The sequence below is a fragment of the Bos grunniens genome, chromosome 19, assembly GCF_055505025.1.
Source record: "Bos grunniens cultivar Pamir isolate PY7600 chromosome 19, Bosgru_T2T1.0, whole genome shotgun sequence".
NCBI lineage: Eukaryota > Metazoa > Chordata > Mammalia > Artiodactyla > Bovidae > Bos > Bos grunniens.
This window is the reverse complement of record NC_141183.1, coordinates 48,748,698-48,763,633: the sequence shown is the minus strand read 5'-3', so window position 1 is coordinate 48,763,633 and position 14,936 is coordinate 48,748,698. Positions and strand designations below refer to the sequence as shown.

The window sequence follows — 14,936 nt, the reverse complement described above, 5'->3', positions numbered from 1 at the left end:
GCAGTGTCTGTAATAAGCCCTACATGATTAAGAAGTGGCAATTTCTATTCAAAATGGCCCCCTGTAGATGACCTATTATACATTAATGTGAAAATGACTTCCTGTGTCCAACCTAACTGCTTTGATTCAAAAGATGACCAATTTCTGCCCTTTGTACCAAGACATGCCTGATCAGTGAGGGACAACCTCCCATCCACTTTTCATAAGGACAGATGGTGAGCCATGGCCTGCCCTTGGCTCCACGTGATCATATGAATACTTCTTCAAACTGTAATGAGGTCAAGTGAAAGCTTAGAGACTTGGGAAAACAGCATGCTCATTATTTGTTGGAGAAACAAAGAAAACTGAGGTATAAGGGGTGGGACAAGACACCTGCGAAATGACACCTTCGTTTTCTGGGAAATGAATTTTACAACATCCTTTTTTTTTTTTTTTACAACATCCTTTAACTCAACTACTGTTGGTCAGTTCAGTTTAGTCGCTCAGTCATGTCCGACTCTTTGTGACCCCATGAATCGCAGCACGCCAGGCCTCCCTGTCCATCATCATCTCCTGGAGTTCACTCATACTCACGTCCATCAAGTCGGTGATGTCATCCAGCCATCTCATCCTCTGTCGTCCCCTTCTCCTCCTGCCCACAATCCCTCCCAGCATCAGGGTCTTTTCCAATGAGTCAACTCTTCACATGAGTTGGCCAAAGTACTGGAGTTTCAGCTTTAGCATCATTCCTTCCAAAGAACACGCAGGGCTGATCTCCTTTAGAATGGACTGGTTGGATCTCCTTGCAGTCCAAGGGACTCTCAAGAGTCTTCTCCAACACCACAGTTCAACAGCATCAATTCTTCGGCGCTCAGCTTTCTTCACAGTGCAACTCTCACATCCATACATGACCACAGGAAAAACCATAGCCTTGACTAGACAGACCTTTGTTGGCAAAGTAATATCTCTGCTTTTCAATATGCTGTCTAGGTTGGTCATAACTTTTCTTCCAAGGAGTAAGCATCTTTTAATTTCATGGCTGCAGTCACCATCTGCAGTGATTTTGGAGCCCCAAAAAATAAAGTTTGACACTGTTTCCCCATCTATTTCCCATCAACTGCTCCATTAAAAGATAATCAAGCAGATAATTCTCAATAATGTTTACATGAATCAATAATCAGATAAGAAAATTATCTTAATTTTTAGTTTCAGGTCTTCATGATGTTTGAGTTCACCGACTGTAAAACATCTGTATTTGAATCAAGTGTCATAAAGTAGCCTCTGACTCTAGCTGTTTTCTTGGCTGTATTTTTTTCAGAGTTGTGTAGTATATTCTGAAAATAACATATTTGCTAGTGCTGTCTGCTTTACAGTATACCATTAAGTATTCAAATGCCTTATCTATCCATCAAACTTCTTGTCCTTAAAATGGATTCCTGGCATTTCTAAAATGAAATATTGTCAGAGGAAAGAAGAACTTTGCGTTTAACATGCAGTAAATTATGTGCTTTGATCACTTAACAGATAATGTACTGGCAACTACTCTAGGTTCACATTTGTAGTCTCAATTGAGAACTGGGATTCAAGGAGTGTACTAGGTATATACCTCAACTGTACTAATTACAATATTTACCATATCTAATCCTCCAACTGTGCTTGTTTTTGATATGAAATAAAGCTCACCAGAACAAAAAGTAAAAAATAAAAATATAAAGAAAGATGACACCTCAGAACTAGGCAAAGTACTATAAAAGGGGTTCAAATTTTGAAATATACAACTGTAAAGAGATGAAAGAGGAAATGGTAAATTGAGTATCTGAACAGTCTGCTAAAGTCAGCCTGTTCTCACATTCAATTAAGAACATCACTGGATCATGATGGATTGATAATCATTATACTAGTCACATCAAAAAAGTAATTACTTCGATTTCTATGTATCCAGCTTGGGGCCACATTCCTGAAATAAGAACCCTCCCTACGAAGACCAAAAATATTTTATAATTAAGGAAGTAGCTTTAGCACTTTAAAATTACTTTAAGAGAAAGCAACCCATCTAGAAGGCAGAACAGCACACATATCTTTGTCAAAGCATCTACCATCTCTACAGGGTACTTCCATTTGAAAGCTGAAATTAAGTCCCTGTGAGACTCAATGTCACTTTCAGACAGGCATGTCCTTCATTCACACTAAAGAGTCTATTCTAAGTTCAATTTTCACGAATTACCGTTAAAACAGAAGTCAGTCAACTCATTTAAAAGCCATACAACCAGTTCTAATTCAGCAGAATATGTAAAAGAAGCACTGTTTCGAATTTTTTTTAACAGAATCTAAAGACTGTACTCTTTACATTGAAAACCTCCCCAAATGAACCTTCTTGGGATAAGTTTTACAATTTCCAAATATTAAAAACAAGACAAATCAACTCCATGCTTTTTCCAGATTTCTTACCTGTGTTGCCAAACTCAAGACCTGCTGTACCAGCTCCTGTGTTTCTGACGGTTTCTTGAGAAACAGCTTCACTATGGCAGTGAGCAGAGTGAGCTGCACCTAAACAAATTTAATAGATAAAGTGAAAGGTATCTGCATTATTCCACACCATCAACTCCAAAGCGGTGTTTCCCCAAACAAGGCCTTTCTGGTTTTGATTAAGAGACAAAGGTTGAAAACTCCACCAATATCAACAATAGCAGTCAAAGGTTTTCATCAACTGAAAAACTCATTAGACTCCTATCTCCAAATTGCATTTTTGGCATCAAAAACTGCCTGTTTGTTTCTGACTCAGATAATCATCTATATTTCTTAAAGTACATGCTAACATGCTGATGGCAATAAAACTGGTTCCTGACCAAATTCCTTATTATTTACTTCCACTGAAAGCTACAACTTTGGGGGAATTGGAGAATCATTTACGATACTGAGGCAAGAGCCAAGACCACAGAATTATGCCAGATTACAGTCAATTAAGAGTGGCTTGCTGAACCATGAAATTACTGTCTTGTATGTATTCCTTGTCAGGGCCTATTAAAATTACTATGATAGAATACATATATGAACTTCAATCTGCAGTGAGTATGAACACAGGGGGAAAAGGTTTAATAATTTATCTGCTTCTCTGGGCCTTTGACTCAAAAGGTCTCTCAAGGTATCTCAATTTTGGTAGAGGACAGATAGAACGTGGGAAGGAAGATTTTTTTCAAAATGCACTTCAAAATGCACATGCCAGCCTTCACGCCAACAAAAACTCCAGCTGTAACCGAGCCACAACCATTACTAACAGTAATGGGGAATCATCTTTAGGTGACAGAAAATTATAATTAACTATCTCTCTAGGACAGTAGTTGTCAAAGCATGGTTCTGGAACAGCAGTATCGCTCTAAGCCAGTAGTTGTCAAAGCATAGTTCTGGAACAGCAGCAGCAGCAGAAGCATCACCACCTTAAACCTTGTAAAAATGAACCATCTCAGGCCTACTGAGTCAGAAACTCTAGTGTGGGTTTCAGCAACCTGTAGCTTTAACAGAGGTTAAATACCAGTGCTTAGGTGCTTCTGCAGCTCATTAAAGTTTGAGAACCACTAGTGTAAGCTAAACAGGCTTATTCCAACAGATATTAGCACAAGTGAAAAAGCTCACCCCTTTGGGAGAAAAATGAACATATGCACACATATATACACACCACACACATACACACTATATATACACTACATACTATATATATACATAGATATATAAGTTCAGACACACAAAACTGCCTAACCTTTACCTTTCCTGAAATCCTCCCCCAAACATCTATTTCATAAGGTACAGAAGAGAACTTACTTGGGTGCTTTCATCATGAAAACCCTCCAGGAAGCTCTCTAGTAACTCATCGGCATTGTCAATTCTTTCAGCATATTCTCCCACAATCCAAATCATAGCTGCTCGAGCGTCTGGCTCATCCAGAGAATCTAAGTTCTCACACAGTGTGGCAATGATACTTTCGTATCTGATGTAACAAAATGGACTATGGTTACTGAGGGCAAAACTGAGAACTGTATTTAACAATGAAGGCTAAAAGCAAAACCATGGACAAGGTAGCCACACTTAACAAATTTAGAAACCCAACCCCTCTTTCCTGAGAGAGTGGTAAAAGCATATCCTTTTCCCAAAAATACCATTTCTAGAATTAAAAAATACATTTATATAAAATACTTAATAAACCACTACCTTGTTAAAATATTTCTTCTAATTTTGACTCTACCATTAAACTAACTTAATTGTAAGTCACTTCATTTCATATGATCTTTAAAGATTAGTCAGAAGCCTCAGCACAATCTATCTCTATGATATCCTATGATATCTCTATGATATCTCTATGATATCCTAAAATGACATTTAGGATGCTTATATGATCTGCTCTGTTTTTTTTTTTTTTTAATTGGAGGGTAACTGCATTACAGTGTTGTGATTTCTGCCATACAACAATGCAAATCTGTCTTAATTATACATATATTCCCTCCCCCCTGAACCTGCTTATTTCACTCTTTCAGATTCTTTAATTGCTTGCCTTCAAAAGCAAATCTGAGGAAGTATATGTTTCACAAACTAAGAGACCTCAACATGAAAATTTTCTGTGGAGTGAAAATGTAGATTTTGCATATCTTAACGGAAGCAGCTACCATACTTGAGAAAAGGTCTAAAACTCTGATAATTTATCGTTACATGTTCTATAATTTTCTAAAAGTACTAGGTAATATACAAAGTGAATAGTGAAGCTGTCACCTTCCTGGATTTTACAATAGGGTGGCCATGTTATTCAAACTGAGACATTTCTGAGAGTGAAAAGGGGGCACATTTATTAATTACGCTTGGTAAGAAGCATAAAATGGATTATGCCCAGACATGAGTATCCTATTTAATAGTAACTTCATCACCAAAGAACCTGGTTAACTTTAAAAATATGCCAATCGACAATGCATATTCAGACAGACCTTCAATTCTTCTAAAAGTGATAAAACAGTAAAAATCCGATTTTAGTCCTTGTGCTCACCAACTTACATGTTTCTGATAAATAAATAAATAAAGCATTTAATTATGAACAAATAATTCTTACCTAGCCAATCTCAAAGTGCCTTATTTAAACATTTCCTAAAGATCTGAGAAGAAGGGCAGAAGTATTTGGACATACTTGTTGGGATATTTGCGGAAAATGTCCCTGATGACAACAATCGCCTCTTGGACCACATAATTTACTTTGGTTTGGATGAGATCAAGCAACGTGCTCACACAGCGCTCTGCAGATTGCTACAATGAAGAACATAATGAGAAGTCAGATTATCTACCCAATAATACAACCTCAACAACAAAAAAAATGGGGGCGGGGGAAAGAACATCCAGGTACATCAACTAAACTAGATGAAAAGATGAGGCATTTAATCATACTGTATTAGACACAGGGTTATCTGATGGAGATGTACAGAAGTTCAAGATACACCCCAAATTTTACTCATTACAAAAGAGTCAGTTCAAGTGAACAAAATCATCTTGGATAGCCAGGATGACAGAAATGAGAAGAAAGCGTAAGTCCAGGCATGAGGAAAGAGTAAGAATGACAGAATACACCAAAGTAGGAGGTCTTTATCTGCAGTTCATGAATGAGCAAGATAGAGGGCATCTTTAAACATCTTGAAATGAAATTGCCAAATTTCATTTGTGCAGACAAGCATATTTCCCAGGAAGAGGGTCCACAGTTTTCACTGCATTTTCAAAGTTATCTGTGACTCAAAAAACCCTAAGGAAAATTTGCCGTCTTTTGGGCTATATAACTGAAAGTTTATGGACTTAGATAAATTTCAATTTTCCATAGCCTATGGCTCAGCCATAAAACAGAATTTAATCTATATATTAGTCTTTTTTTAATGAAAGGAATATGGAAGAATACAAGTGACAAAACTAATGTACTGAAACAATAAATCATAGTTTTTAAAAGAAGAAAGGTAGCAGAAGAGAGATCCCAAAATCCAAGGACTGATTTTTCATATATTATATACTATGTTGGGTAATTCCATTATATGCCTCCTGATAAGATGCAACACGAAGCACACAGCATGACGTAAGAGGAATCCTTACCAAAAACAATGAACATGAATATTACCAAACCTCTAGATTTAACTGTCTAAAGGGGATGAAGGAATGAGATAAACATCACTAAAATACAACCAGCCAAATCTAGACTCTGGAGAATTCTACAAGCCTGTTGATCTAGTTTCTTCAATAAATGGCACCCAAATAAATAAGCAAAGACTTAAGAGACATATTAACCAAATTCAATGTGTAGTTCTTTTGAGATTTTGATTTGAACAAGGCAACTGTATTTAGACACAATTATGGAAAATTGAACATGGACTGGACATTTAATGAGATTAAGAATTAGTGTTAGTTGAGTACAGTAGGACTTTGTAGAGGACTTATTAAATATATACACTGGACTACTCTAGTAAGACCATATCTGAGATATGCATTAAAATACAACAGTAACCCACTTCCTTGAAAGAGAAGGGAGAGGAAGTAGATCAGTTGGAAACAGCAATGTATTGATATTTATTAAAGACAGATGGAGGGTACATGAGAGCTCATAAATCAATTTTACTTTAGTGCATGCCTAAAAATTTCAAAACATTCCAAGTAATATAATGAAAGCAAAACTGCATCTTGAGGTTATGTATATAAGGTCATATATATGATGATTCTGTATTCTTCTATGTAGTTTTTCCATTTTTGAATTACATCTTAATTCATTTTCAACTAGTAATTCCTGTGCTATTATTACAAGAGCAAAACAGTTGGGAAATTGAAATAAAGAAAACAAAAAAAATCGTAAGTGGTAAACACCAAGGAATGGAAGATGAGAAAGTAGGAAATTTTAAATATAAAGTCATGATAAATTATAAAGCATGTAAGGGCTAAATTATCAAGTTAGACAGTACAAATAAACTGCTCAGCATAGGACTTGATAAAAAGTGAACATTTACTAAGCCTTAGTTTTAATTTTATAATAAAGATAAAGGCTATCTCCCAGGATGCATCAACATTCAAAAATATTTATGTCTAGGATAGCAATTTTCAAGCAAATTGTCACCTCACTTATGTTGCTTTTGATACAATTTTTAAAACTACCATTAAAGTAGTATGGCAGGCATTTCCCCGGTGGTCCAGTAGTTGAAGAATCTGCTTTCCAATGCAGGGGATGCGGGTTCAATCCCTGGTAGGGGAACTAAGATGCCACATGCCAAAGGGCAACTAAGCCTGCGTGCCGTAACTACTGCGCTTTCATGTCACAACTAAGATCTGATGTAGCCAAAAAAAAAAAAAAAGCGGTATGGCAGAGGAACAAAAGTAAATATCCAGTTGCTGTACAAAACAAAGGCATTCAGACATACACAATTTGGTATATGATTTAAAAAAAAGGCAACTTTCATAGCTGTAAGGAAAGGATCAAATGTTCTGGTGTTTGATCCTCATACTCTTTATCTTTAACCAAACCATTTCCATGAAAGTAGAAAATAATGGTGAATTTTATATACCTTTGAGGTGAACCATAAATTTCTGGGTGTGCCACTGAAGATATTATTGAGAGAAAATGGACAGAACTCACAAGGAAGTGCGAACTTCCATACATCAAGCTGAGGAAAGAAGTGAAGCAAAAGGCGAGGGAAAGATACATGCAACTGAAAGCAGACTTCCAGGGAACAGCGAGGAGAGATAAGAAGGCTTCAATGAACAATGCAAACAGAGGAAAACAAAAGAATGGTTAGGACTAGCGATCTCTTCAAGAAAATTGGAAATTCAGGGGAACTTACAATTATGTCCACGTCACCTCTGGGAGGGAAGAACAGGCATAGGAGAAAGCACTGTTCTACTTTTAACTTCTATTATTTAATGATTTGATGGAGTAAATACATGTTTTTTGTTTGTGTAGGACATAAGTTAGTACCTTATCTTGACCTACACAAATCAGAAATGATTCTGATTGTACTAGAGTTTGTACTCCACAACAAGAAGCCACTGCAACGAGAAGCCCAACTACCCTAAATACAGAGTGGCCACTACTCGCTGCAACTAGAGAAAGCCTACACACAGCAACAAAGACCCACTGCAGCCAAAAGTAAAGACAAGGAAACGAGAAACACCTTAATCTCAACTTAGCGACTTCAGATCAGTTCAGTTGTTGCTGAGTCGTGTCCGAATCTTTGTGACCCCATGGGCCACAGCACGCCAGGCTTCCCTGTCCATCACCAACTCCCGGAGCTTGCTCAAACTCATGTCCATGAAGTAGGTGATGCCATCCAACCATCTCATCCTCTGTCATCCCCTTTTCCTCCTGCCTTCAATCTTTCCCAACATCAGGGTCTTTTCCAAGGAGTCAGTTCTTCACATCAGGTGGCCAAAGTATTGGAGCTTCAACTTCAGCATCAATCCTTCCAATGAATATTCAGGACTGATTTCTTTTAGGATGGACTGGTTGGATCTCCTTGCAGTCCAAGGGACTCTCAAGAGTCTTTTCCAACACCACAGTTCAAAAGCATCAATTCTTCGGCGCTCAGCTTTCTTTATAGTCCAACTTTCATATCCATACACGACTACTGGAAAAACCATACTTTTGACTAGACGGACCTTTGTTGGCAAAGTAATCTCTCTGCTTTTTAATATGCTGTCTAGGTTGGTCATTGCTTTTCTTCCAAGAAGCAAGAGTCTTTTAATTTCATGGCTGCAGTTACCATCTGCAGTGATTTTGGAGCCCCAAAAATAAAGTCTGTCACTGTTTCCATTGCTTCCCCATCTATCTGCCATGAAGTAATGGGACCAGATCCAATAATCTTAGTTTTCTGAATGTTGAGTTTTAAGCCAACTTTTTCACTCTCCTCTTTCACTTTCAAGAGGCTCTTTAGTGCTTCGCTTTCTGCCATAAGGGTGGTGTCTTAATGACTTAGTGACAATCTCTCACCAACAAAATCAAACAAATAAATAAATCTCTCTCAAACAAAATTATTTTATTTATAAGAAAAGGAGGGCCAGTATTTATTTCCTCCTTAAAGAAACAAGTGTATACTGTTAAATATATACAGCTATGATTTGTCAATCATACCTCAATAAAACTGGGAGAAGGGTCAGGTATGGAGTAAAATCTATTAAAAAGGCAATTAAACAAAAAAGTATAAACAAAAAGCATTTAAAAAAAAAACAGTACTATGAGATTTCTTTTTCAGTGCTCTTTACTGACTCAACAACTTATGCTTACCTTTAACCTAAACAACTTAATATGACAAAAATAGTTTTTTCACCTCAGGCTACTTAAAGCAACAGAGAGACATCTGTACCTACAGTCTTGATTAAAAACAAAACAAAACACTCCAACTCTTAACAATACCCAAAGTTTACAATAGGCCCTGTTCTCTTAGCTAAGCACTAAACCAAAATTCTTTTTTTCTCATCTGTCATATCCTTGAAACCAGCTACACATTAAAAAACGGTCAGGTGCCCTGAGAGGAAGCAGCAGCTCAGTTTGTAAGTTACAGAGAAAGTCTATTACAGGAGGAGGAGCCAAGATGGCGGAGGAGTAGGACAGGGAGAACACTTTCTCCCCCACAAATTCATCAAAAGAGCATTTAAACGTCGAGTAAATTCCACAAAACAACTTCTGAATGCCGGCAGAGGACATCAGGCACCCAGAAAAGCAATCCAACTCTTCGAAAGGAGGTAGGAAAAAATATAAAAGACAAAAAAAGAGACAAAAGAGGGAGGGACGGAGCTCCGTCCCGGGAAGGGAGTCTTAAAACGAGAGAAGTTTCCAAACACCAGGAAACCTTCTCACTGCCGAATCTGTGCCGAGCTTTGGAAGCACAGAGGGCAACGTAACAGGAAGAAAAAATAAATAAACAATTAAAACTCGAAGATTGCGAGTCCTACGGTAACTCCCCTAGTGGAGAAGCAGCGCAGACGCCTGCAGGCGCCATTAACAAGCGGGGGCTGGGCAGGGAGGCGCAGCGCGGGCTGCATCGCTTAGAGTAAGAATCTGGCCTGAATACCCTGAGCACTATCTGAGCGAAATAATTTGGGCTAACAAACCAGACTGTGGGATATCTACTACGCGAAAAGCCAGCCCCAACCTAAGACCGCCAGGCCCGTGCACGGAACAAAGAATTGAACAGAGATAGCCGGCTGCAGACCTTCCCCCTCCGGTGATAGGCAGCCAGAGCCGGAAGGGGGCAATCGCAGCCCCAGAGAGACATTATCTATAAAACTGTAAGCAGGCTTCTTTGCTAACTAAAACTTCTTGGGGGGTCTGGACGGTTAACATCTGCCTAAGAAGGTGCGCCGGTTTTGCGCCCAGATAACCGAGTGGCGGGGAGGCGATAAGTCGCAGCATTGGCGCTCGCCAAACACCTCATCACTTGAGCTGCTCGGACCTGGGAAGAGCACAATACTCAGGCCCAACTGAGTCTGCGCCTCTGAGGACTATCCGAGTGCCTGAACCTGAGCGGCTTGGACCTGGGAGGTACATGCAACCCAGGGCCAGCCTTGGATTGTTCCCGGCGGAACAACCTAGAGCCCGAGCAGTGTGGGCAGGGAGGCTACACGTGCAGTGAGCGGGGGCAGACCCAGTGTGGCTGAGGCACTGCGAGCGCACGCCAGTGTTATTTGCTTGCAGCATCCCTCCCTCCCTCCCCACAGCGCGACTGAACAAAGAGAAGAAATACAGTTCCACCCATCAGAACACTGACACAAGCTTCCCTAACCAGGAAACCTTGACAAGCCACCTGTACAAACCCACACACAGTGAGGAATAGCCACAATAAAGAGAACTCCACAAACTGCCAGAATACAGAAAGGACACCCCATACTCAGCAATTTAAACAAGATGAAGAGACAGAGGAATAGCCAGCAGATAAAGGAACAGGATAAATGCCCACCAAACCAAACAAAAGAGGAAGAGATAGGGAATCTACCTGATAAAGAATTCCGAATAATGATAGTGAAATTGATCCAAAATCTAGAAATTAAAATGGAATCACAGATAAATAGCTTGGAGACAAGGATTGAGAAGATGCAAGAAAGGTTTAACAAGGACCTAGAAGAAATAAAAAAGAGTCAATATACAATGAATAATGCAATAAATGAAATTAAAAACACTCTGGAGGCAACAAATAGTAGAATAACAGAGGCAGAAGATAGGATTAGTGAATTAGAAGATAGAATGGTAGAAATAAATGAATCAGAGAGAATAAAAGAAAAACGAATTAAAAGAAATGAGGACAATCTCAGAGACCTCCAGGACAATATTAAACGCTACAACATTCGAATCATAGGGGTTCCAGAAGAAGAAGACAAAAAGAAAGACCATGAGAAAATACTTGAGGAGATAATAGTTGAAAACTTCCCTAAACTGGGGAAGGAAATAATCACCCAAGTCCAAGAAACCCAGAGAATCCCAAACAGGATAAACCCAAGGCGAAACACCCCAAGACACATATTACTCAAATTAACAAAGATCAAACACAAAGAACAAATATTAAAAGCAGCAAGGGAAAAACAACAAATAACACACAAGGGAATTCCCATAAGGATAACAGCTGATCTTTCAATAGAAACTCTTCAAGCCAGGAGGGAATGGCAAGACATACTTAAAATGATGAAAGAAAATAACCTACAGCCCAGATTATTGTACCCAGCAAGGATTTCATTCAAGTATGAAGGAGAAATCAAAAGCTTCTCAGATAAGCAAAAGCTGAGAGAATTCTGCACCACCAAACCAGCTCTACAACAAATACTAAAGGATATTCTCTAGACAGGAAACACAAAAATGGTGTATAAATTCGAACCCCAAACAATAAAGTAAATGGCAACGGGATCATACTTATCAGTAATTACCTTAAACGTAAATGGGTTGAATGCCCCAACCAAAAGACAAAGACTGGCTGAATGGATACAAAAACAAGACCCCTACATATGTTGTCTACAGGAGACCCACCTCAAAACAGGGGACACATACAGACTGAAAGTGAAGGGCTGGAAAAAGATTTTCCATGCAAATAGGGACCAAAAGAAAGCAGGAGTAGCAATACTCATATCAGATAAAATAGACTTTAAAACAAAGGCTGTGAAAAGAGACAAAGAAGGTCACTACATAATGATCAAAGGATCAATCCAAGAAGAAGATATAACAATTATAAATATATATGCACCCAACACGGGAGCACCGCAGTATGTAAGACAAATGCTAACAAGTATGAAAGGAGAAATTAACAATAACACAATAATAGTGGGAGACTTTAATACCCCACTCACACCTATGGATAGATCAACTAAACAGAAAATTAATAAGGAAACACAAACTTTAAACGATACAATAGACCAGTTAGACCTAATTGATATCTATAGGACATTTCATCCCAAAACAATGAATTTCACCTTTTTCTCAAGCGCACATGGAACCTTCTCCAGGATAGATCACATCCTGGGCCATAAAGCTAGCCTTGGTAAATTCAAAAAAATAGAAATCATTCCAAGCATCTTTTCTGACCACAATGCAGTAAGATTAGATCTCAATTACAGGAGAAAAACTATTAAAAATTCCAACATATGGAGGCTGAACAACACGCTGCTGAATAACAAACAAATCACAGAAGAAATCAAAAAAGAAATCAAAATTTGCATAGAAACGAATGAAAATGAAAACACAACAACCCAAAACCTGTGGGACACAGTAAAAGCAGTCCTAAGGGGAAAGTTCATAGCAATACAGGCACACCTCAAGAAACAAGAAAAAAGTCAAATAAATAACCTAACTCTACACCTCAAACAACTAGAAAAGGAAGAAATGAAGAACCCCAGGGTTAGTAGAAGGAAAGAAATCTTAAAAATTAGAGCAGAAATAAATGCAAAAGAAACAAAAGAGACCATAGCAAAAATCAACAAAGCCAAAAGCTGGTTCTTTGAAAGGATAAATAAAATTGACAAACCATTAGCCAGACTCATCAAGAAACAAAGGGAGAAAAATCAAATCAATAAAATTAGAAATGACAGTGGAGAGATCACAACAGACAACATAGAAATACAAAGGATCATAAGAGACTATTATCAACAATTATATGCCAATAAAATGGACAACGAGGAAGAAATGGACAAATTCTTAGAAAAGTACAACTTTCCAAAACTCGACCAGGAAGAAATAGAAAACCTTAACAGACCCATCACAAGCATGGAAATTGAAACTGTAATCAAAAATCTTCCAGCAAACAAAAGCCCAGGTCCAGACGGCTTCACAGCTGAATTCTACCAAAAATTTAGAGAAGAGCTAACACCTATCCTGCTTAAACTCTTCCAGAAAATTGCAGAGGAAGGTAAACTTCCAAACTCATTCTATGAGGCCACCATCACCCTAATACCAAAACCTGACAAAGATGCCACAAAAAAAGAAAACTATAGGCCAATATCACTGATGAACATAGATGCAAAAATCCTAAACAAAATTCTAGCAATCAGAATCCAACAACACATTAAAAAGATCATACACCATGACCAAGTGGGCTTTATCCCAGGGATGCAAGGATTCTTCAATATCCGCAAATCAATCAATGTAATACACCACATTAACAAATTGAAAAACAAAAACCATATGATTATCTCAATAGATGCAGAGAAAGCCTTTGACAAAATTCAACACCCATTTATGATAAAAACTCTCCAGAAAGCAGGAATAGAAGGAACATACCTCAACATAATAAAAGCTATATATGACAAACCCACAGCAAACATTATCCTCAGTGGTGAAAAATTGAAAGCATTTCCTCTAAAGTCAGGAACAAGACAAGGGTGCCCACTTTCACCATTACTATTCAACATAGTTTTGGAAGTTTTGGCTACAGCAATCAGAGCAGAAAAAGAAATAAAAGGAATCCAAATTGGAAAAGAAGAAGTAAAACTCTCACTATTTGCAGATGACATGATCCTCTACATAGAAAACCCTAAAGACTCGACCAGAAAATTACTAGAACTAATCAATGATTATAGTAAAGTTGCAGGATATAAAATCAACACACAGAAATCCCTTGCATTCCTATACACTAATAATGAGAAAACAGAAAGAGAAATTAAGGAAACAATTCCATTCACCATTGCAACGAAGAGAATAAAATACTTAGGAATATATCTACCTAAAGAAACTAAAGACCTATATATAGAAAACTATAAAACACTGGTGAAAGAAATCAAAGAGGACACTAATAGATGGAGAAATATACCATGTTCATGGATTGGAAGAATCAATATAGTGAAAATGAGTATACTACCCAAAGCAATTTATAGATTCAATGCAATCCCTATCAAGCTACCAACAGAATTCTTCACAGAGCTAGAACAAATAATTTCACAATTTGTATGGAAATACAAAAAACCTCGAATAGCCAAAGCGATCTTGAGAAAGAAAAATGGAACTGGAGGAATCAACCTACCTGACTTCAGGCTCTACTACAAAGCCACAGTTATCAAGACAGTATGGTACTGGCACAAAGACAGAAATATAGATCAATGGAACAAAATAGAAAGCCCAGAGATAAATCCACGCACATATGGACACCTTATCTTTGACAAAGGAGGCAAGAATATACAGTGGATTAAAGACAATCTCTTTAACAAGTGGTGCTGGGAAATCTGGTCAACCACTTGTAAAACAATGAAACTAGAACACTTTCTAACACCATATACAAAAATAAACTCAAAATGGATTAAAGATCTCAACATAAGACCAGAAACTATAAAACTCCTAGAGGAGAACATAGGCAAAACACTCTCTGACATACATCACAGCAGGATCCTCTATGACCCACCTCCCAGAATATTGGAAATAAAAGCAAAAATAAACAAATGGGACCTAATTAAACTTAAAAGCTTCTGCACATCAAAGGAAACTATTAGCAAGGTGA

The 14,936-nt window shown here is 37.9% G+C and overlaps 1 protein-coding gene across 6 annotated transcripts in view; it reads right to left on the bottom strand.

Annotated features, from left to right (window-relative positions):
- AP2B1 (adaptor related protein complex 2 subunit beta 1) overlaps positions 1-14,936 on the bottom strand; it is a 116,596-nt gene that overhangs the window by 64,856 nt on the left and 36,804 nt on the right. For all 6 annotated transcript variants that reach the window (XM_086360323.1, XM_086360326.1, XM_086360320.1 and 3 more), the window contains 3 exons: positions 5,144-5,259; positions 3,796-3,961; positions 2,428-2,526 (listed from right to left, as the gene is read on the bottom strand). In XM_086360323.1, the coding sequence (XP_086216449.1) occupies positions 2,428-2,526; positions 3,796-3,961; positions 5,144-5,259 (381 nt within the window). The remainder of the gene's footprint in view (positions 1-2,427; positions 2,527-3,795; positions 3,962-5,143; positions 5,260-14,936) is intronic.